Source organism: Camelina sativa, chromosome 3, assembly GCF_030686135.1.
Source record: "Camelina sativa cultivar CO46 ecotype springtype chromosome 3, ASM3068613v1".
In the NCBI taxonomy this organism is placed as follows: Eukaryota; Viridiplantae; Streptophyta; class Magnoliopsida; order Brassicales; family Brassicaceae; genus Camelina; species Camelina sativa.
Window position 1 is genome coordinate 7,638,371 of NC_141882.1, and position 23,550 is coordinate 7,661,920.

At 33.6% G+C, this 23,550-nt stretch overlaps 3 protein-coding genes and 1 pseudogene across 4 annotated transcripts; 1 reads left to right on the top strand and 3 right to left on the bottom strand.

The window, feature by feature from the left end:
* Nucleotides 1-1,007: 1,007 nt before the first annotated feature.
* LOC104776000 (mini zinc finger protein 3 pseudogene) lies at nt 1,008-1,899 on the bottom strand (annotated as a pseudogene).
* Nucleotides 1,900-8,362: 6,463 nt separating this feature from the next.
* On the bottom strand, nt 8,363-11,991 carry LOC104776001 (protein IQ-DOMAIN 30). Of its 2 annotated transcripts, none has more exons than XM_010499987.3 (8): nt 11,595-11,991; nt 11,392-11,429; nt 10,839-10,949; nt 10,294-10,581; nt 10,000-10,206; nt 9,823-9,906; nt 8,697-9,729; nt 8,363-8,599 (listed from the first exon to the last, which is right to left on the bottom strand). In XM_010499987.3, the coding sequence occupies exons 3-8, from the start codon at nt 10,917-10,919 to the stop codon at nt 8,565-8,567; spliced, it is 1,728 nt and encodes a 575-aa protein (XP_010498289.1). In that variant the 5' UTR covers nt 10,920-10,949; nt 11,392-11,429; nt 11,595-11,991; the 3' UTR covers nt 8,363-8,564. The 2 variants fall into 2 exon arrangements, with proteins under 2 accessions (XP_010498289.1, XP_087364767.1); XM_087508641.1 differs by having other exon boundaries at nt 11,369-11,429; nt 11,595-11,789.
* Nucleotides 11,992-12,354: 363 nt separating this feature from the next.
* On the bottom strand, nt 12,355-14,299 carry LOC104776002 (uncharacterized). The gene is made up of 2 exons (XM_010499990.2): nt 14,058-14,299; nt 12,355-13,886 (listed from the first exon to the last, which is right to left on the bottom strand). The coding sequence occupies exon 2, from the start codon at nt 13,845-13,847 to the stop codon at nt 12,591-12,593; it is 1,257 nt and encodes a 418-aa protein (XP_010498292.1). The 5' UTR covers nt 13,848-13,886; nt 14,058-14,299; the 3' UTR covers nt 12,355-12,590.
* A 2,990-nt stretch (nt 14,300-17,289) lies between these two features.
* Nucleotides 17,290-20,123, top strand: LOC104776003 (putative WRKY transcription factor 61). Its single transcript, XM_010499991.2, has 4 exons — nt 17,290-17,500; nt 18,073-18,660; nt 18,951-19,064; nt 19,139-20,123. Exons 1-4 carry the CDS (start codon nt 17,375-17,377, stop codon nt 19,937-19,939), a joined length of 1,629 nt encoding a protein of 542 aa, XP_010498293.2. The 5' UTR covers nt 17,290-17,374; the 3' UTR covers nt 19,940-20,123.
* The last annotated feature ends 3,427 nt before the right edge of the window (nt 20,124-23,550 follow it).

A 23,550-nucleotide genomic window follows, 5' to 3' on the forward strand; every position in this document is an offset into this window, starting at 1 on the left:
CTCGATTTATAATATTTTTAGTATAAACATTGTAAACGATCTCCAAATAGTTTGACAGAGAATGACATTAAGTTTAAGTTCAATGGATAAGTATTATATAATTTTACTTGAATCTTTATTTTTAAAAAATATTTTAATCGGAATCTTTTGTATGTATCAGTATAGTGGTGGGCGAATATTCAAGAGAAAGAGACAACGGGAAAGAACATATGATTCGGTACATGTATACTAATTCATTTTTTTTAGAATTTTACGTGATCAAAGCTATCTAATATCCTAATTTTTAATGTAACGTTAGTAAAACAAAAGAAAACTAAAAGCTTAAACATCAACAAGAAAACAACTCTCGATCGTATCTAGCTAAAAAAGTTCAATAGAGTAAAAGTATAAGACCAAACCTTTAAGTTGCTTATTCTTTAATTATCAATTTATAAAGTCTGTATATCCCCGTTTTCTGTTGCTGTCATTGACCATAGGCTTCGTACTGTACATGTGCGATATAGATATACATCCAAATATATTAATTCTTAAGAATAAGTGAATAACCATTGAAAGAGATAGCCAGTGCTCCTAAGGATTCATCTCTTTCAACGCAAGAGTGCTCTTAAGGATTCCTCTCCTTCAGATAAGAAATATTTATTATGTACATGCATACATATATATCCTTCTTAATATATTAGCATACAATACAATGATACAAATATAGACTATAATATTCAAAATGTGATAATTATAATTAGTTCACGTTTTGGGAAGGTTAATGGTTTACTTTACGTACGTCTTCAGAATCCGTCCCCAAAATTATCTACGGCTCGATGTATTCTAAAATAGACTACTTAACTTCTTTAACATTATCTTTAACATGTTTTCAGTTATTAGAAACAAAATCAAGATCCGAAAGAAAAAAAGAAAAAAAAAACGCAAATGGTTTCGAATATGTATTCTTAAATTAGATAAATGTAGGCACACATCTAACTGAAGTATATAAACACTCAATCACATCAAGATTTGACGAATCAATAATCATATAGATCGGCGTTAATGTAAGTATTTGAATATACATCGATAACCATATACATACATGAATACAAACTCTAATATAAATCAATATATCAAATACAGGCAGATTCCTTTTTCTTTGCTTTTTTTTTTTTTTTAATTAAAAATAATCAATACCTCTCTTGGTTTTTCTTTCTTCTTTTTTGCTATCTTCGTTAATTAGTTGCTTGCATTAAGTCGGAGGAGAATACTCACAAACAACCTCCGTCTCAACCTCTCTCCGGTGAAAATTCCGGTGACAGCCACAAGCAGCACACGTCAAAGCATCACCACCGCCGCTTGCCATAAACTCCCGGCAACCGTCAACTGCGTAACCGCCGATATTAGCTGCGTGATTCTTCTGGCACTCAACGTAACGGATGTTGCTTGAAGAAGAGGTCGTAGTGTAAGAGCTTTTTCTCTGTTTAACCACCACTTGCCTCTTCTTCATCTTCCTTGGAAACTGATCTCCCACAAAACCCTAAGATTCTTTTTTTTTTGTTTTCCTCTAGGTGACCTTTTTTTGTGGGAGAAATGATCAAAGACTCTTTTAATTTGGATACGAAGTAAAAGGGTACTTGCAGATGCCTTTGTATCCCTTGTCATATAAATAGGGTTGTTGAGTGTTGACTATATCTCTGCACTGTCGACGGATTTGCCGAAGCATTTGAAAAAGTTGCAAAAAACAAAAGTCATTGTGAAGTGAATTTTATCTATATTTGGTAAAGACAAAGACTTCGGAATAATAAGATAAGGGTAAAAATAGGTTTCGTAAGAAGTACAACAATATAACAAATGATGCAGAATATATAAGATTACCAGTGATCTAGATATCTACTATATGTAAACCATTTCTTTTGAAGGTTCGAATGGAGTGAGATATTTTTGAAATCTTTGAAGATTTTGAAATTGAATTTTGAATAGTATACTCTTATCTCAATGATAAAATTTGATATACGAGTAAAATCTACGTTTTAATATAAGAGTAGTATATAAATTAGAATTCAATTTTTTTTGAAAACATAAAAATCAGAAATCAGCCTTATTTGTACCGTTGTTTTCACGTGCAATTGCTTAGCTTAAATCATTTAGTTCATTGGAGAAATAATTTATTAGAAAACCATTTTAAATGGTAGCCACTAGTATAGCTCATGAAATAAATAAAATAATGGAACAAACAAAATAAATGCGTATCCGAGTCACTCCAAGGGACATGCTCCCACAAGCAATAGACATTGACAGATCTGTTGGAGTATAATCGCATTATCAATCGCATTATTTTATTATTATAATGAACTTCTATCAAACATAGTTTATCAAAAAAAATAAACTTCTATCAAATATCTATAAAAAAAAGGGAAAAAAAAATCAGTAGATAAAAGTTTTGTTTTGTGGTTAAAGTTCGGATTTCAATTCGATCTAGTTTTAGTATTTAAATGACTTATAATAATAGCTAGTATGATTTGGGGGTTGTTTCAGAGATACTTGAGTTTCTTTTTTTTTTACTTTCAAAAACACACCCTAATTAAAAAAACAAGAAAAAAGGGAAACGCATGCCCTCTAATTTATATGATTTGATTTGTTTATTTGCTAATGTAATATCTTACAAACATTGTCATTACGTAATACAAGAATATGAGAACTGATGTGCTTGTTACACATATATTAGTTGTTTTTGTTTTTTTGACATCATCTGATCACTCTCACGTACATGCACGTTTATATGTTAGTTTAGCGTTTTACTGTTTCGAAAAAATATAAATTTTGTCAAAAATAAAAGTAAGATTATCTGTTTTCAGAACTACGATTTTTTTTTTTTTTACCTAAATCGCTTGGATTGACAGATTCTCATTATATTTTTCTTTTTTTTGAATTCCGGCTAATTCACATGAAAATTATCCCAGTTGAACACGTATATATAAGTATATAACGTATTAACGTCGTAAAATCAACAAATGTGGATCCCAGTTGTTACACAAAAGATAATACGTCAATGCCCCATGCGATTTGATTATAAATTGCTTATGCCCTAAAAATGATCAAAACTAGAATTTTGTTTTCTGTATATAAATTATGAACTTGTAGAGTGCATTGAGTCAACGACAGTGCTTAATAATTTAAGAATTTTGGCATTATGAAGATTCTACGGTTTGGTATTTTTCTATGAAATGTATGATCAGTGTAACAAATCAAATCTCTAAAGAAAGAAAAAAAAAAATCCAATTTGGAGATAGATATGAAAAATATAAAGTCATGGACTCATGCATTATACAAACAAAAAGAATATGAGACTCATTAACAAGTTCTGATGTCGACTTTTACTAATCATTGTATTATGTCAAAGTATATTTTTGGTTAAATCAAAATGGTTTCAACTTAATTCCAATTTTTTATTATTATATAGTATTATATATATATATATATATATACTTGTAAACATAATGATTTAATTGAAAAATAAAATATGCATGCTTGGATGTTTGTTTTATTAGAAAATTAAAAGCCGAAAATCACGGGAGAGTGTCAAGATGTTTGTTTCATCAAGTAGAAAATTAAGACACGGTGAGTTCTTCCTGTTCAATCTCTTGACTAGATCTATATATTTGACATCTCCAATAACTACGTAGTTTTTTTTTTTTTTACAGAACATGAACATATATAGTGTATTAGTGTTAACTTATATAGATGCATTACACTGCAAAATGATGATCAAAACATTAAACATACTAAAATTAAGCATTCACGTTATAGCAAAATATAGTCGTTACAAAAATAGTATACTACTAAAGTAGTTAAGACCGCATTTATTACATTTTGGAATAGAGAGATGGGATGTTCTAAAATATTTGTGTGTAAAGACTCTTTGTTTCTCACCAACCGTGCCCTACTCGTGAAGTTGCCAACCCAAAATCTTACAACCCCAAATCATTTGAAATTTATTATATACTCCACACTCATTATATGTTGGATTCAAACTCAGTTGCTGATAAACACATCATCACTAATACGTACCAACAAATTAGAAACATAGCACTAATTAATAAAATATCAGTTTGAGTTAAGTTTAAACAAAAAGTGTGTGGTAACTGCGTCAGACTCAGGCAGAGATACAAAAACAAAGTAAGGAACCAACACGAGAAAAGGGCCCAAAATGATTCCCAAACTATTACTTACATAAACAACTATAGTTGGAAGGGGTTGAATCTACTCCACTTTTTTTCCAACAACTTAACTTCTTTTTAAGTAGCAGTTAATTTGGCAATCATTTTGGTCGTACTGTTTTTAAAACTTCATAATTAAACAAATAGTTTTGATAATATATATGGCATGCTAAATTTTCTGATCATGTTCTCAGTTTCATTCAAACTATGATGGAAATGGTGAAAATAATTTGAGAGGAAGGTAACCAACATTTATGCTAGAATAATTAATTTACTCATGAACATTAAGACTCGCAGCATAAATGTTTAGCCATTATCATCTTAGCATCCATATCTAACCGACATAGTTTGTATATTACTTATCATCAACAAAAGAAATTTTATGTCAACAATATATGATAATTGTGATAAACTGACAATCGTCTAGTATAAGTATTGTTTTAGAAATAAATTTTGAAAATGTAGCAAATCTCTATGACAAACGTACAGATTTCTCATCTGATTTAAACATGAACAAAAAAACAATCTACTCCTACAAATTACTTAATGGGCTTATTTGAAATAAAAAGCCCAGCTTATTTGACGACTTTTCTTGGTTGGCTTTCTGAGTTGTCTGTATTTGGGCTCAAGAACCAAAACTCTTGAAGATTGTTTTTTTTTTCTCGGAAGTCTTCATTAGTTTTTTTTTTTTCAAACAAACCCCATTTCATTAAGCTAGTGACAAGAAGTCACCTCTAAAATGAGTCTTTACAACCGTCAATACACTTACATGAGAAAATATCAAAGCAAATATGAATAGGTTCCTAGCAAACCACATCATCCCAACATAACAATAAAGATACAAACATAAAGTACGACAACATAAACTAATACTAAGAAGATAGAAGGGCATACAAGCCAGATAGATAGGGTGAACCACAAAGCGGATAGTCCACATGAGATGGCGAAAGGCTGTCCAAGAACGAATCACCGGTCGCAAAACGACAAATTGCCACAATGGAATGCAAAGATTCCGACGGGTTTTTAAAAACCTAACTCGCACTAATGACGAATCATTAGCTCCCTGGAAAGGGAGACAGCATGTAGGGTGGGAATGAATTCTCAAGAGTCGAGTGCCCGATAAAAGGTCCAAGATGCAACCACCTTGCCGCACCATGTTGAAAGATCTATACCAAGTGGATAGCGAAGAGCGGGAGTCAAGAAGAAACTGCGTAGTCAAGAGTAGAGATGAAGGAAGGGCAAGAGAGCCAACAACAACAACCAAATCTTGAAAAAAAATATCTCCTAATAAGAGGAAATTTTATTGAAGGACTCTCGTTAAATGAGGAAATTGAAGTACTTTTATAGCGTGTGTTGCTCCACCAGTGCTCTATCCTACTTGAAATTGTTTGTTTTATTATCCCCAATAACAAGCAAACTAAACACTGGCCTAAAAACCAGGAAATGCCCATATACAAAAGAAATCTTAATGGACTCATCAGGTCCAATAACATGAAATATTTTCTCTGGCCCAAAGACCAGGATAATTGATTCTGACCCACTTCGATTAGTTTCTCCGCCGTTTCTCGCCTATCATTGGTATCACAACTCAAGCTGCAGCGGTTAACCGGAGAGGCAACCAAGAGCATCGGAGCAACTTTCCGGTCTGGTGGGACAAACCTCATCTGCGGGATTAACGGAAGTTTCATCACCATTAAAGTCTTTGCATAAGAGTCGAGCATGTGTCTCGGCGGCGGAAACCCGATACACCGGAGTGATGGAATGACATGGGGAAAGGTTCTCTCATCGGTAAGACCATCACTAGAAAATTCATCTGAGCAGGGCCTTATGTCAACCATACGACTTTTAGTAACAAATCTGGAAGCTCTCGAGAGAGATCTCGATCTGGCGAGAACATCGGTACAGAAAAAAATCACAAGATTTCACAGCGAGTGAGAGAGAATGTATGAGCTTCACAACGAGTGAGAGAGAATGAATGAGATTCTCATCGGGAAAGCACAGACAACAAAGACAACCCATCTCGACTTATGACTAGCATAGCCGGAACAAGCAAAGACGAAAAAAAAATGAGCAGATTTGGTGACTCCAATATGGGGGAGACGACCGAGGGCACAACTAACTGCATCGGAGACATGAGATTGTGCTCAAATAGGAACTTCATAAGGTCATCACAACAAGTGAGAGATTGGAAAGATTCTCGCCGGAAACATTTGTCTTCATATCAAAAGGACTATGCCTGAAAAGGGGGAGACAAACGATGGAAGAGCAACGGCGGAGCTGTTAGCGGTGATGAACTTCAATGACTCTCTGGGGCTTAATGTTTATACTGATAAAGTGATAATAATCTGATTTATCAGAACAGATTCAATCCGAAAGAGAGAGAATCACACAAATAAAGTCTTGTATATTCATATGATAATGCATCAAATCAAACGAATATATAACGCAAGACATGTTTCAAAAGAACAATGTATATAAATATAATATAACTTAAACACATGAAGGATTAAGATTTGAGAGACACAAAAAATTAACCTTTCCTTTTTATAAAACATGATTACTGAAAGAAAATAGAAGTACTGAGACTGCAGAAACAGAGTATAGCCTTAACTTATACTTTTAGAAAAAAAAAAAATAATATGTCAGCATTTGTTGTATTTGTTGTGTATAGGATCAGAACCTCTTCCAATCATTCTCTTCACAGACTGATTAAGATCAGACATAACCATCGGGGAAGGCGCCAAGCCTCGCTTAGTATCTATATTTTCTTCCTTTGATGACGAGGAGGAGGACTCATCAGACTCTTCAAGAATACGCAAAGGATGAACAAACTCAAGTTGCAGCGTCATTCCTCTGTCCCATATTCTTAGACCCGAAACCTTATCCGTTTGAAGTACCGAAAACGCGATGACAAGAAGAAGAATCATTCCTATATGACGAACTGAAAAACCCATTTTGAAGACGTAAATGTGTTAGATACTAGCAGCTACAATATTGTGTTTCTGAAAGTACAACTTGAGAGATTATATAAATGGAAAAAGGTTAAAGAAGAAGAGAGAATTTTGTGTGTCTCTCTCTCTCTTTCCCTTTGGAGTGGAGAGAAGATTGGTAAGAAGGAAGCATATATAAAGGCTGGTTTTAGAAGAACTCTATTCTGACAAGTTTGAACCAAATAAAGGTTTACACTTGGAACTCTGTTCTTGGGAAGCTAAGCATATATATCTCTCTCTCTCTGTCTCTCTCTCTCTTTCTTTATCTTTGCTCCTTTTTTTTTTTTTGAAGTTCCTTGCCTTTTCTATTTTAACATACACAACTACATATATGTGAATGTGTTCTGTTTATTGGATAAGGTGAATGGTGTGATAAGTACATGGAAATATAGTTTAGTAGGTGCAATCTTGTGTTGCTTTTTGGGCATTGCTCTTCACACAATGTCCCTATCAAATGGAATCACCAAAGAATATTGAGATATCTTTTGAACATTCCCTATTATCCGACATGGACAGCCTTTTACCTTTATATATAAATATGCATGTGAATTTAATTTCTCTTACAGAAAAATTGGGGGCATCATAGTTAATATAGGAGGAAAATTGATTAATTTACAAAAACAAAAATGGTGTCAACAATCAACATACAGTATAATGGGGGATTTATCTAAATACAGCAACAAGTTAATAATAAGATGTAATTATGGTAAGATAAGCAAAACAAAGTCCATGAATTTATAGGGAGAAGAAGATTTGGCTTGACGAAAAATGCTATCAAAGAAGAAGCAAGAAGGCTTTCCTGTAAATGGAGAAAAAAGTGTTTATTCAGAAAGAATAAATTGAAAATGATGAAAACGAATAAAAAAAAATTGAAGGGGAAGCTGGTACGAAAGCTTGTAATTCCAAGCTCTTTTCTCCATGCAATAAAATTCAGTCTTGCTTTGCTTCTTTGAGCTCAATGTAATATCCCTTTATGCTTTTCTTTTTGTTTTTCCCTTTAATTACTTATCACTTCCCTCCCTAATCATTCATTCAAACTTAAAAGACGATTGCTTCGTTCAACTTGTTAAAGAGGCTTAACTTCATGTGTAAGTTTTTTTTCATAAAAATATTGAGGATCTCCATCACAACATATGACTCATGTGATATGAGTAACTTGATGATCATTATACATCCCAAAAAAATTTGAAGTTTTTTTATTTCAGATTTAAAGGTAATAGAAGTAAAATGTAGGATGACTAAAACGGAAAATGAAGATACCACCAAAAAAAAATCTATGATTTACATTCTCAACTCCATGACACGAACACAAAGACAAACACACTAACTAGAAACATTGTAATATAGAAACATCAAAGGCCTCAGCTTTTATTTTTTACCATCTCTTCCACTCTACCGGAGTTTTCTTCCCTGCAAAACCCAAAAACCAATCCAAGAAAAGTTTCTTCAGAGACTTTCAATAAGAGAAAAACATTGTGAGAAAGCTTGTTTCGCTTAGGACACTAACCGTTTCCTTCTCGGGACGTAAGAAGAGGTTTCTCAGTCTTATTCCCGGTTTTGCCACCTGAGTTTGAGACTCTTGTTTTAGGAGAATGAGAAGTGACTCTTGCACTATTACCTGAAGATGGTAAAGAGTAACGTCTACTGGCTTTCTCAGTAGTCCCTAGTTCCTTTGGTGAAGAAGAGCCTTGTAGCCTCAGCTTTGCTTTAGCAGATTTAGTCGCTTGCATATAGCTCGGTATTCCCGGGCTACTAGTCTGATTTGCATAACTACTCTCTTGACACTCGGCGGTTTGAGCAGCTGTAACCAGATGACCCTTTTTCCCGGATTTCTGATTCTCCTTCCGTGCTGAATTCTCCTTATAGTTTTGTTTGGGAGTTCTCTCTTCTTTCACATACTCCTTTTCCTCAGCCATCATTATATTTTCTTCGCTCTCTTCGATTTGGTTGACTAACGTGGAATCAAGTGATTCATTGGCTCTCAATGGTCCATGAGTTTGCATTAAATCCTCAGGTTGTTCCACCACTGTCTCAGACATTTCATCTTCTTTCTCTTTATCAAAGGCATTCACAAATTCTTCTTCTAAACCCGGATTTGGCTTTTCGACTGCAATCATTGGAACCGGTTGAGGTTGGATAGAGTTCTCAACTATGGGATTATGTACTTTCCTCAAGCCACGTTTCACTTTTTCTAGATCAACTTGAGGATTTTCCATGTCTGGTAGTGGCTCTACAGATTGACTTGCTGAAACTTTGCGGAAGCTGCGTTTGGGTTTTTCAAACTCAAGTGATGTCTGTGTCACTGAGGGGTTGTCGATAGGGACTTTGCGTACACTCTTCTTTGGTCTAGCAAACTCAGCCTCGACTACCTGAGACTGAGAGTTACTGCTCAACTTTTTTTGAGTTTTTCTGACTGAGGCTTTCTTTGGCTGAGGAACTGGTTTCCAGAAGCAAGAAGCTGACCAGTTCTCTAACCAGATTGAATTGGAAGAATCATTCTCAAGGGACAATGGCATCACGTTTGGCGATGAAGCTAGAAGCTGATAAGATAAAAAGACAGCAAAAATCATCTACCATGAAATCTTCTCATCTCCTAGTTTCAAAACATAGTAATAGCAGAAACAAGTATATACCTTCTGAGCAAAAGCATTTGCTGTTAGCTTCTTGATTCCCAGGTAAGCATGTGTATCAACACCTGAGTCCGTGAGTTTATTTTCCTGATAAGACAGAAAATTTTGTATGCAGGATTAGAGTTAAGAGCCATCAGCTAGAAAAACCAAAATCACAGAGACGCGCAAGATTAGCATTACTAATGGCTGATGATGCAACTGGCATTTCCTATGAACTTCAACTCCAATGTCGGAATGTCTGATCTCCCTTCCTCGAGCAAGTGCTTGCAATCTGACAATTCCCATAACACAGCACAGGGTCGAAACAGCTTGCCTCCTAACCATGTGACCACGGAAAACTGCTTGTAGCCTTATTATACCTTTTAAGATCCTGAAAGCACGTCGAGCCTTCACATAGAGAGCTTAGATCAGAATACAAAAATTGTGAAATCAAGAGCCATGTCTATATCTAGACCAGAAGCTTAAAAATATTACCAAGTAGCCTCTATATGCAGCCTGCATAGTAACTGCTGCAATCTCTTGTTGAATCTTCTCTGATTCGGATGGCGAATCATCAGTAACAAAAGCAGCATCTTGAGAATCTGTTGGTTGTACCTCAGGAACTTGTATCTCGTTGGCTGAAACATCTTCATGTTCTAGATTCTGTGTCTCTACCATACCACTGGTATAAACTACTGCATTTCCAATGGGTGGAAGATCCGAAACAACATCGGATTCTTCAACCTTTGAAATAACGACAACCTCTTTTCCATTCACAGTTCTCTGTTCATGTGATAACCATATAATTTTTGTAACAATTATAAACAGACAACAAAGAGAAAGGCAATCATAAAGTGACAACAGCAGACAGAACAGAATTAGCCGTGAACAATCCGGGAAAAAGACTACAATGCAGAAAGCTAAAAAACTAGTAAAAAGAGACATGTCATGTAAGTATGTAACTACTATCCAAATATGAAATCCAAATGTTTTATCATAAATGTTTTATCATACAACATTTGAAAAGAAAACAAGTTTACCTCTTTCTCTGTAATACCACTAGATTTAGATGGTTTCTTTCCAAGTAGCACACTTTTTAACCACCTTACAGGCTTTCCCATGATGTCTAGAACCAAAAAATTTCACAGCACCTGCATTTTTCGGAGAAATCACAAAACAATTTGCTTTAAGCAAAATAACAAAAGACTATATAATAACACAACACATTATTACCAAAATATTGCAATTTGCAAATCTTTCAGTAGATTTTGGTTATATCTAAGAGGCTCTTTGCAACAGGATTAATCATACTAAGTTCAATGGATCAGGCATTCATACTAAGTTCAATGGATCAGACTGTAGAGATCCAAATTAAAAAATCACTGTCGGCCACAAAACTAAGATAAATTAATACAATCATTCGTCCATGAGTACAGGAAAGACAAGTAATTTTTTATTATAATCAACAAGATAGTAAATCACAATCATTAACCAATGAAGATCAAACTAGAAAATGCAATGATTACCATAAAACAAAAAAATCTCCAAAACTCCAGAAATGAAAAATTACCGAAACCAGATCTGGAAACTCACCTTGCAAGTGAATGAACCTGATCTCAAATCCACACTACCTGATCTCAAAATAAACAGTAAGAAAAAAGAAAGTATTAATTTTTTTTAGGGATCCTCAAATCTCATTGTAGTCGAACTACTCCGTGAAATGTCGGACTCAAATTAGAGCACGTGGTTGGATCTCATGTCTGAATCCGACACAACTAAGAGGAAGACAACATTACCGTGACTGAATCTGTTGAAGGTACTGCTACTTCAAGTCTCAAGAGATGCTTTCCAATTGCAAATCTCTTTAGTCTAGAGCATTGGTTAAGAGCGCTCTTCGGTGGTGTGTTAGTTTCAGAGTGACCACGACGACAAAGAAATTTATTTTATTATTTTTTTTTTTTTGACAACAAATTTATTTTTATTTATAATTTAAAAAAACTGCAAAACGCATCTCCATATTTTAAATCTAACACCGTTCTTTTACAGCCGTTAGATCTTTACTTTTTGCATAAAACAAAACAAAAAACTCCATTTTTCTCAAACGCAGACCCAAAATACAAAAAAAAAAAAAAAGAAGTAAAAATCAAAACTTTGTGGGAAAAAATTACCAGCAATTAAGTAAACAACACAAATGGGAAATGATGATTGACAGATAAGCAATTTAAGAAGGTGAGAAAGGGGTTGGGTAGTCCCCAGGTCAGCTGCGTGACTGTGAAGCATCTTCTTCGGATCATTTACGTTCTTACCCTTCTTCAACCTGCGCTAGAGTGAGAGGCGCCTTACCATACACTCATTAGCCGTTGGTTCATCATGCGGCAAGCTCTCGTGTGTGTGGAGGTTCGTAAAGCGAACGACTTTTATTATCCAGCTCTGTGAGACATTAACTTGTGCTCAGTTCCTGAACGTGGTCGAGACTGGATCACAAACAAATCCGCCACAAAATCAAAAGCCATAAATTGGGAGACTAATGGATTCACTTTTCAGCTCGGCAACCAGTGAAAGAAAGTTTTTTTTTTAACCCAGTGCTATAAGATTTGCAGCATACATCAGACTGGCAATGTTTATAAGTTGGTGACAAACTCTCAAAGAGAACGAACAAAATTATACTTTTAGTTAGAGGATGAACTGAAACTAGAAAATACAAAAAGGCAGTGGAGAACAATAAATAAGAAGAGTGAAAAAGGGTTGCATCAAACGCCATCTAAACTGAGCACTCCATGAACTGTGAAACTCTAGTTCCGAGCAGCTTCTTGTTTCAAACTTTCAACCACATTAGCCATAAAACAGCACACTTTTGATTCTGAAGCTAAACCATTTGCTACTCTTGCAATAGACTTTAGCTCTTCATGCAAATCCGAGTGTAGAACCAGAGTGGAGAAGTTCTCATCGATAATAAGCCCCAAACATTTGGTTATGTCTTCGAGTTCAGGAACCCAGTTGCATAGTTTCAAACCGAGCTTGGAGTCGGCTTTAGGGCATGGACCAGCTTGAGGGAACATCTCATACTTCTTCATCCATTTAGAGAGGTATCGAATAAAGCTCCTCATCTCATTGCCATTCAACTTACTGACTGCAGATGCAAACATGACTTCATCAACATTCCGAGAAGCTAACAAGTAATGCAGGCAAAGCTCAGAGGTTGAAAACCCGTCGTGAGCAACCATCAGCAAGATCGAAGCTTCTTCAGCAACTTTAGACTTCTTTGACAGCTCTGTGTTGCTCACCTTTTCAATCGCCAACATAGCCTCACTGTCCCATTCTTCTCTTACCTTATCCATGTTGCTAATTGCTTCCTTTGATGGGCATAAAAAATACTTCAAGATCGATAGAAGCTCAGTTGCCCCAAGATCTGAAGCTTGTTTGATCACAACACAAAGCAAATCTGACCTTTGCTTCTCAACAAGATTGCTAACTAAATAAGAGTATGAAGAATGATCAACCAAGGAGTTTGAAATCAAGATTTCCACTAGCTCCCACATCTCTAAACGAATACAATCTTTCAAAATTAAACCAGATACATCTCTACCCATCAGAAACCCATTCTTCTCCACCAGTTCCTGTATCTCAAGACCAGCTTGATCACCCAAGACTAACCCAGCTGCATTTGTACCCATCAAAAGCTCAGTAGTCTTTTTCAACTCCTTCAACTCATCAGGCTTAGCCTCTAAAATCCCAACTTTCTCACCAATATTCTCAAGAAACTGCTTCAACATTCTCACAAACTCATCTTTGACAAACCCATTCGTATCCTTAAGCTTCCTTTTCAGCTTAGACGAAAACTTCTTACCCAAATCAATGACTTCAACATCGCTTCCGGAGATTCCCCACCCGGATATTGGATTGATAAGGGTACCAGGATTAGGGTTTTCTAGCTTCGGTTTCAGATTTGCGAAGATACCATCGTGGCTAAGAGGGATTGGATAATCTGACTGCGACTCGACTCGGTCCTGTTTCGCTACGGTGTTGGAGATAGCTTCAAGCAACGTCATTGCGAACTCAACAAAAAGAATCAAACTTTATCTCAAAATCTGTAAGAATGAAGAGAACCCATTAACGCAAAACCATAAATCCATTCGTATATGACGCAACAAAGGCTCGAAAAGAGTAAACAAATCTAATAAAGCAAAATCAGCAGAGTTCTATGGAGATTACTCCTAAACAACAATCGTTTAAGCTGGCTAGAGCTATCAAAATTTTACCTTGAGGATGCAATTATAAGGATAAGTGTTCGCTCACTCGAATCGCCCACTCTCGTTCTGTGAGGTTGAAGAGGAGAGACAGGTGCAGAGGAAAAGCCCCAAAGAAGGCGATGGCAAATTAGGGTTTAGGGTTTCTGTAACTTTCTGCATTTTTATTTTATTCCAAATATACCCCTGTCTTCCCTTACTTATTACATTTAGCCCCGATGTCTTCGAAGTCGCCGAATTTTATGTTTTTTCCTAATTGTAGAAAATGCTAATGATAATTTTTAGAGGAACTTCAAAACGAAAACGAAATAGTTAAAAGTGTTAAAGACATGAATTAGCTTTCAAAAACTGGGTCAACAAGTTGACTAATTATTGTAAAATGTCAATGGTATATACATAACTCTACGCAACCAAGGAAAAGTCCTTAGATCGTGATCCATTTAAAAATATCTACTTATTATTATCAATCACATGTCCACGAAAATATTCCTCATGTTTATTTTTATTTTTTTCTTGCCAATAACATGTATCTTACTAAATTTAAATGTGAATGATGGTGCTATATATAACAATAACATAAATATCATACCATAAGCTATATAGACCGTAGTCGTATATGCGTTTAGAATCTCACATGCAAAAATGAAACATAAACTATATAAACACACAAAAAGAAATACAATACAAATTTTATGAACCTAATTATCAACTCAATGGTCAATTTGGTTTTTCAGTTGGAGCTTGGAAGTCATACAATTTATATATTTATATATAAATGCATTACAATAATACCTTGATTATATATATTATGTATAATGAATGTATAGTATAATACTATTGAGATGCCAAGCCTACCAAAACCAACCATTTGGCAAAATTTTAAGACTTCATTAAACAAAGAAACAAACGGCGTAATTTAAAACAAATCATGCAATTTGTAATTGATTAAACCTTCAGTTTGTTTGTAACAAAGTCATATGTGATTTAAAATTTGCAACATGATTATTTAGATATAACCAATTTTTTGGATCTAGATTTACAGTTTTATAAGTTTTTAACTTAAATTTTTATTAGTGGGAAGCAGTTCAAAACTTCCCTTGGATAAGGAGTTTTTAATCTTTTTAAAATAATCCTGAGGGTTAACATCGTTAGGAAAGAGAAGAGACACCATATCCCAAATCACCTACATCAAAAATAAAAAACTATTTACGCTGCAAATGGTTGCTTAAAATTGAAAGAGGTGAAAATTTTAAGTTGAATAAAATTGGACTGAATAATATTCAACTTATTCATCTCCAAAATAGTGGTTGAACAAGTTGAACATTTTTGCTGTAGGATTAGTTTATTTTTTCAACTTTTTAGGTTGAATGGATTGAATAAGTATTTCCAACTTCTTCGTCCTCTTCTATTCAAATGGTGAAATTTGGTTGAATAATTTTTTTCAACTCCTTCAACCTTTTCAATTGAGCAACCATTTGCACCCTTAGTTTGCGAATAAAAATAATGTTAATCTCGATTTAATTTAATAAGTTGAGATAATTACCATGACAGTAGTCTATGTGGCTTGAGATAAAAAGTAGGTCAGCGGAAGGATTTTTGTCCATAGCATATTGCATGATAGCCTTAGTTAGGGCAATGTCTTCTTTAAACGGACAAAACTTTGTTTGCATACCATAAACACTAGACACTTATTGAAACATAAAACCGCATTTGTACACGAGTGGCAAATTAAACACATCAACTCTAAGATGAAACTATATGTTTGAATCGTTTGTTTGTGTGCTTCCCAAAAAGATTATTAGGTTTATTAACTTACAAAATATTATATTAGATGCTATTTTGAATAATCGAACTATTTTAATCCTTTTAAATGACGAAGAAATCTATTTTGATATTATCTTATTTGTCGATAGTAAAAAATTGATAACTACTTTAATCCTTTTAAATGACGAAGAAATCTACTTTGATATCATCTTATTTGTTGATAGTAAAAATTCGATAACTATTAGATTTTTCAGATGACGAAGAAATCTTTGTTAAAATTTAATAACTATTCCCTCCGTTTTAAAATATAGGATGTTTTAAATAAAACACGCAGATTAAGAAGTCTTTACTTTTAACAAATTCAATCCATCAGAAACAATACTGCATAATATAAAATACTAAACTAATTTAAAAGTTGCATAAAAACTTGAAAACATCCTATATTATGAAATAAAAAACTTCTCTAAAACATCTTATATTTTGAAACGGAGGAAATATTAATTACAATGCTTAGAAACCTTTCGATCGTCTTTATTACATTTTTGGGTTCATCCTCTTTCTTATTAACCACAATCTTTTTTTATATATATAAAGGGTTTCTTATGCCACACTTTGTCCTGCTTGACATTTTGTCTTGTCGCTTACCACCGCAGAAGTCTTATAGATAGTAAGATAGGTTAGCGATTAAATAAAAGAAAAGATAGAGATGAACTTGTAACGATGTGATCAAGAAATTTCAACGTTGTTCTTTAGCATCAACGTTGGCCGGTGGGTCCACGATTTCGGCTCCAAACCTTAACTGTGTTTGCTGTTAAGACATTGCTGTTTACAAATATAAAGAGTTGAAGTTGAATATTTCTCGTCCAATTAGTCGACACTGTCGATCCACGAACAACATTATTCTTTATTTTACCTAATTAATCGGATGCAGAACTTTTTTTCGTTTTTTTTATGTGCGTGTGTTGCTATTTGTTAAAAAGAAAACTAACTAATATATTATTATATTCGGAATCATATTTAGTCATACGTATTCTTATTACTTTAACTTATTTGTTTGTTCAATTGGATTGGCTGTTGACCTTTCAAGATTTCAGAGTTGCGTGCTTGTTTTTCCGTGGTTTGAAACATTTGCTGCAAACAAATGTGTAAATAGAATATATATAGGGTTAGAATAATTGTAATATAGTCTAGTCCATATTTTGTATTTTACCTTTTTTAGTCTCCAAACTCTTTAAACTGTAGTTTGATTTAAAGTTTGGAATTTTAATTTTCCGCTAAATAAAAATAGGAGACTATGCTCAGTCTGAATTTTAGATTATCATATATACACTATATGTTTATCATATTATATAACGCTATATGTTTATCATAAAAAATTTGGTAATTATTTTAGCAATCATGTTCTCTGAACAACATATAAATAAAGGAGACTTGCATGTTTTTGTGATATATTTAATGGGCATAGTCAAAGGATATATACATATAGTTTGCATATATAGAAATCAACTGTTCCAGAGAAAAAAAAAAGACATAAGAGCTTATAAAAAATATATCAAAGCAGAATAATGGAGAAGAAAGATTTCTTGAAGAGTACTGGTCATGGAGGAGAAGAGAACCAGGAGGTGATGAGAAAGCTTGATTCGTCTCACGATGATTCTCATGAAGAGCACGAGCAAATTATAAGATCCAAGGTATAGTTTCCTGTTTGTATTTTTAAATAATTAGACGTCATTTATACATATGCATCAATCAATCCTTGGAATCATATACATGCATATATATTCCATAATTTTCTCACGTTCTTGGTTAATCATTTGACCAAGAACATCTAGATCTTCGAATCAGCGTATATTAATTTGAATTCTAAGATTGGACTACGCTAGATCTTCAAATCTATTGTTAGATCCGTTCTGCTATTTTTTATGAAAAGCATTACTTGTTGAACCTGATGCAGAGATGCATCTTAATTTTTTTTTTATATAGTTGACGTGAGAGTTGCATACAGTTTTCCAAATTAATTAGATCATGTTTATTTCCTTAATATATATGTATCATATAAATTATATACCAGAGAATAATTTGCTTATCCATATCAATTATCAACAACACAATAATTATGAAAAAGAAAGAAAAGCCATGATAAGGTTTTAAGGCATACATACCATATTAATGAGAGACTTAGCCAATCAACATAATGTTTATATATGTTACAAATTTTGAGTAATCATGCACATATTATAAACGTATGATATGATGAGATCAGTTGGACTCAACTAAAGTCGAAATGGAGGAGGCTAAAGAGGAAAATCGAAGGCTAAAGTCATCATTGAGTAAAATCAAGAAAGATTTTGACATCCTTCAAACACAATACAACCAATTAATGATGCAACATGAAGAACCAAAAAAGTTCTCATCAAAAGGGCATCCTCAAGACAAAGACAGAGACAAAGAAAAAGTTAACGAGCGCGAAGAACTTGTCTCGTTGAGCCTAGGTAGACGGTCAAAGTCACCGGTTCCAAGTGGTTCAAGGATGAATAAAGAAGAAAACAGTAAAAAAATTGTGGAGGTGGGTGATGAAGAAAAACTTGATGATTATGAAAAGGGTAGTGATCATGGGTTGAGTGTGGCATTTGAATACAAGGATTTGAGTAACCCTAATGCGAAGTTTCAGACTGATCATAATAAAGAAAAGATATCGCTGGAGACTGGTGACACTAATAAGAGTACATCAGAGAATAATTTTGGGTTTAAGAATGATGAAGATGATCATGAAGATCAAGAAGTGCTTTTGCCTCAAAACCTTGTTAAGAAAACTAGGGTTTCTGTGAGATCAAGATGTGAGACACCAACGGTTAGTACATTTTCTACACATCTTTAAACGAGTATATATCATAATGTTAGTAATCATATCTAGTTGAATATATATTAAACTATCATCTGTACTTTAAAGCTTATAATTACTTCTTTACTTCTTTTCTTTTTAAGTTTACATTTTAAATTCGTAGCTTGTTTTGATTAGAGAGTAAATATTTTTTTCAATAATTTATTTTTTCACTTCTATTTACTATATGATGAAACAGTTTTCACAACAAATCAAACGTTTATATTTTTATTTTCTTGAGTTGGTGCTTATATATGCAGATGAATGATGGATGTCAATGGAGGAAATATGGTCAGAAAATAGCAAAAGGAAATCCATGTCCTCGAGCTTACTATCGGTGTACCATTGCAGCTTCTTGTCCCGTAAGAAAACAGGTAACTTAATAATCCCAATTAATTATGCAGAGAATACATATATATTAGCACAAGAATCTTTATCCTTTATATAGGTGCAAAGATGTTCAGAAGATATGTCTATCCTTATCTCAACATACGAAGGAACACATAACCACCCACTTCCCATGTCAGCAACCGCAATGGCCTCTGCCACTTCAGCCGCCGCCTCCATGCTGCTCTCGGGTGCCTCCTCCTCCTCCTCCTCTGTCGCTGCAGCTGATCTTCATGGCCTTAACTTCTCTCTCTCCGGCAATATCACTCCAAAATCTAAATCACCTTTCCTCCAAACCTCTTCTTCTTCCCCTTCCTCTTCAGGCCATCCCACCATCACTCTTGACCTCACATCCTCATCCTCATCACAGCAACCGTTCATATCCATGCTCAATCGATTCAATTCTCCTACTGGCAATGTCTCGAGATCGAATAGTTATCCTTCAACCAATCTTAACTTCTCAAACAACACCAATACATTGCAGAATTGGAGTGCTGGTGGTGGTATTCACAGTAGTCAATACCGTGCACCTTACGGCAACATTAGCACCCATCAGCAATTACCTTACCAAAGCATCATTCAAACCCGAACCGCCGGGTCATCTTTTGATCCATTTGGAAGGTCATCCTCATCGTCATCTTCATCTTCATCTCATCCTACACAAACCAATCATGATCACATAGGAATCAAGAACATTATGACTCATCAAGTGTCATCTTTACCAGCAGAAACAATAAAGGCGATCACGACAGATCCAAGTTTTCAGTCGGCTTTAGCAACTGCTCTATCGTCCATCATAGGCGGCGGTGACTTAAAGATTGATCATAAAGTGACTAGAAACGATGCCGAGAAGAGCCCTTAAAGGAAGCGCTATGTATTTCCTAGTACCTTGATACATGGGTTACGTTTAGTCTTTTACTAGTATCCTAGTTTATCAATATTTTGGTTATTTAAACATTTGTATAAGTTGTCGTTGGAGTTTTATGTAACTAATCTGTACATATGAAACTTTAGAACGAATAAATACAACTTGGAAAACCTTTAGAGAATGAAGGTGGAAGCATCTGTATAGCTCATGAGTCTCGAAATTAATTGAGATTCGAGCTCAAAAATATGAAAAGCAAAAGTGGATTCCAAAATTAAGGCTTCAAATTCTTTTGAAATTGAACACGCTATCGTGTTCTTATGTGCTATAAGCTTGGTCATCAGTTTATGGATTTTTGTATAACCTATTGTATTCTATCGTTTATATAGATAGTTAACAGTTTCGCATGGATCAATTTTCACATTCTTTTGATACCTATTTCTTGCCATGCTACGTACATGCCTGGTCCATAAAGGGCTGTTAATGGGCCGAATCGGCCGAAGCCGTTATGTCATCATCGACGTTTTGCTGACCGCCTTCAGTTAGCTAGTTGTTCGCATTTAAATTTTCAGATTGGGTCTTCACGCTTCGGGTGATTGATGATATGTACCCGAGAGTGAAGAACCGAACTTGTTCAGTTGTTCTATCCTTCAAAAAAATTGATGTTTTGAGATATTTTTTTGTCCCATAAATATTGATGTTTTGTAAACTTCAAGACGTAATCATTGAAAATATTTAAAAATTTAAATTGTTATTGGTTTAAAATTAAAAAATATCTTTTTAGTCAAAAAAAAAAAATATTTAAACTCAGTAATCATTGTTTTCTTAAAATGTATAAAAACTTCTAAACATCTCTTTATGTCACAGAGTATGTATATAATAATAAATATCACTTATATGTTTTAACTTTTAAGTTATTATTATTAGTCTTGGGCGTTCGGATATTCGGTTCGGTTCCAGATATATCCATTCGGTTCCGGATATTTCGGATATAGGATTTTAGGATCCATTCGGTTAATTTCCTATTTCGGTTCGGGTTCGGTTTGGTTTCGGTTATTTTTAGTTTGGTTCCGGATATCCACAATAATATAAATTTTTAAAAAATTGTTAGATATGAATAAAAATGTGATAAAATTTTGACAATATTAAAAATGTTTTAATATTTTGGTCTAAATTTATATGATATCGGTTGAGTTCCAGGCCAGTTTTTTTAGTTTAAACGTTATCCCCTTATTAACCCAAAAGGCATCTACTAATTAAAATGTCTTTGTGGTGTAGTGGTTGCATGCACTCGTCTAAGGCGAGAGATTGAGAGTTTAGCTGTTCGACGACAGTAGCAATTTTAATATGATTTTGGTTTGATTCTGGTATATTTGGGTAATCGAATTGATATCGGTTAGGAACCGATACCCATGGATGTCTGAAATACTATCCATTCGATTATGGTCTTATAATCGAATCCGAACCGAAACCAAAATTTCGATTCGGTTTCGGTTCAGTTAATTCAGTTCAGTTAATCTGCCCAGGCCTAATTATTATGAACTGGCTTTTGCCTACCAAAAAAAATGAACTGGCTTTTCAAACAAAAAGCATAAAATCATAATCAGAGTGGTCCATCCGGCTCCATTTTTTTTTTTTTTTGTTTGTAACTTGTAACTTCGACGGGAAAGATTAGATACGGGCCGGGGGCAAAAGAGTGGTCCATGCAAAAGTATACTGGAACATAATTTGTTAGTTTGTGAGTGGAGGATAGAAGAGTTTAAAATATTGACTGGAACGCTATTTGTTTACTAGTGATATCTTCTTCTTTTTTTCTTTTTCTTTTTTTGTTTGTGGCAAACTTGATATCTTCTATATAGCTAATGCAACATAAATCCATACATTTCTAAGAGAGTGTGGACCTTTTGATTTGGTCACCAAAAAGAGAAAGAAATGAGAAACGATTGTATATTTTTTTCCAGAAATTACATGTTTTATGTAAATTATCTGAATTTTCTGACAATAGTACAATACTCCAAATTGAAGAAAACAATAAAGAATAGACCCCAATCTAACGAATTCACACCTGAAATTAGGTAAAGTATTATTATCTCTAATTATGTACGTTCATTCGTTTGGGTTTATAACTCTCACCGTATCATTATTATTAGTATTCATCTTCTTACATTAAAGTTATGTAAACTAAATTATTTTTAATAAGCTTTGGAATATAATTTAGACTAACACAAAAAACATTTCCTCAGATTACAAAATGATACTAGAACATTTTGTGAAACAAGATACACAATTATTTAAAAGCCTTTTCAAAAAAACTAAAAGGTTGATTTAAAAAAAAAACATTATGTTGTTAAATTATAAATTTATATTTGTTCTAGATTTACATATAAACAAATATGTTCTTTATAATTAACGTGGCTATCTTCGAGGATGAACATGCATTTGGTAAAATCAAGTCCCAAGACTTGTATCATGATTTCTCTATAATACCACTACTTTGGGTGGAAAAAATAGCAGAAAATAAAAAAGGTTTGTCAATACTAGATTACTACAAAATATAAGTATGGATCTGATACCACAAAGTTAGAATTTTAATTTTAGTGTTCTATTATTCTTCTGAACCCACCAGTAAAGAAGAATTATTATTTGTTTTTGTTATCAAAGACAACAAATAGTAAAAAAGAATTTTTTTCTCTATTTTACTAAAATAGATTCCTCAACCACACACAACAAAAACGAACCTTGAGTTTTCTTTTTTAAAAACTTAACGTCAATGATTGCTTGGTTGTAAAATCATCGAACGTACGTAACATGGGCCTACTACCCATTATATATACCAATAACTCGATATACTCGTGTTTTGGTGTTAGTTGGTACTTGGTACAATATTCTAACATAATCTACTCGTATTATGAAGTTGATAAATGGTATTTATTTCATATGTTGCGGAAACAATCATATACTCCTAATAACAAAATTAGTAAACTAAACCAAAGTTCTAAATGATTTTTTTTTTTAAAGATTACAAGTCTGCAAACGTAGCAGCGTGTAGTCTCTATAATCTATATGAAATGAAACATCTCTATCATTATTATTAATTATTTAAAGAGGGTTCTCTCTAGACATCGTTGATAAAACATTGTTGACAAAAAAAGTAAGAAAACAATATATTTGTCTGTTTAGGATATCGTTTTCACTGTGATAGTAACGTAAGTATGTAATTAAATAACGTCCAAATTAAACATGCTTACAACTAATGAGGTATGAGGATAACCAAATTAATTAAAAATGTAGCTAGGTTTAAAGAAGAGCTCATACTAGGTTTCATAAAACTAAATTAATTAGATGCGTATGTTAGAGATGTGTATGTAATATTGAAGATATATGGTCATATATGATATGAAAACAATGTTTAAATGTTAGGGTTTGAATGGATGATTTCTAGACTAATTCTTCTCACTCTATCTAGCAGTGAGAAGTTTCCCACCTAAGCTATTTCCATATTTTATGTTTTTCTAAAATATGCATGACATTTTATGTCATGGCTGTACGAAATCTTTATATAAATATATATTAATTATTAAAAAAGTTTCCCACCAAAGAAATTTTTT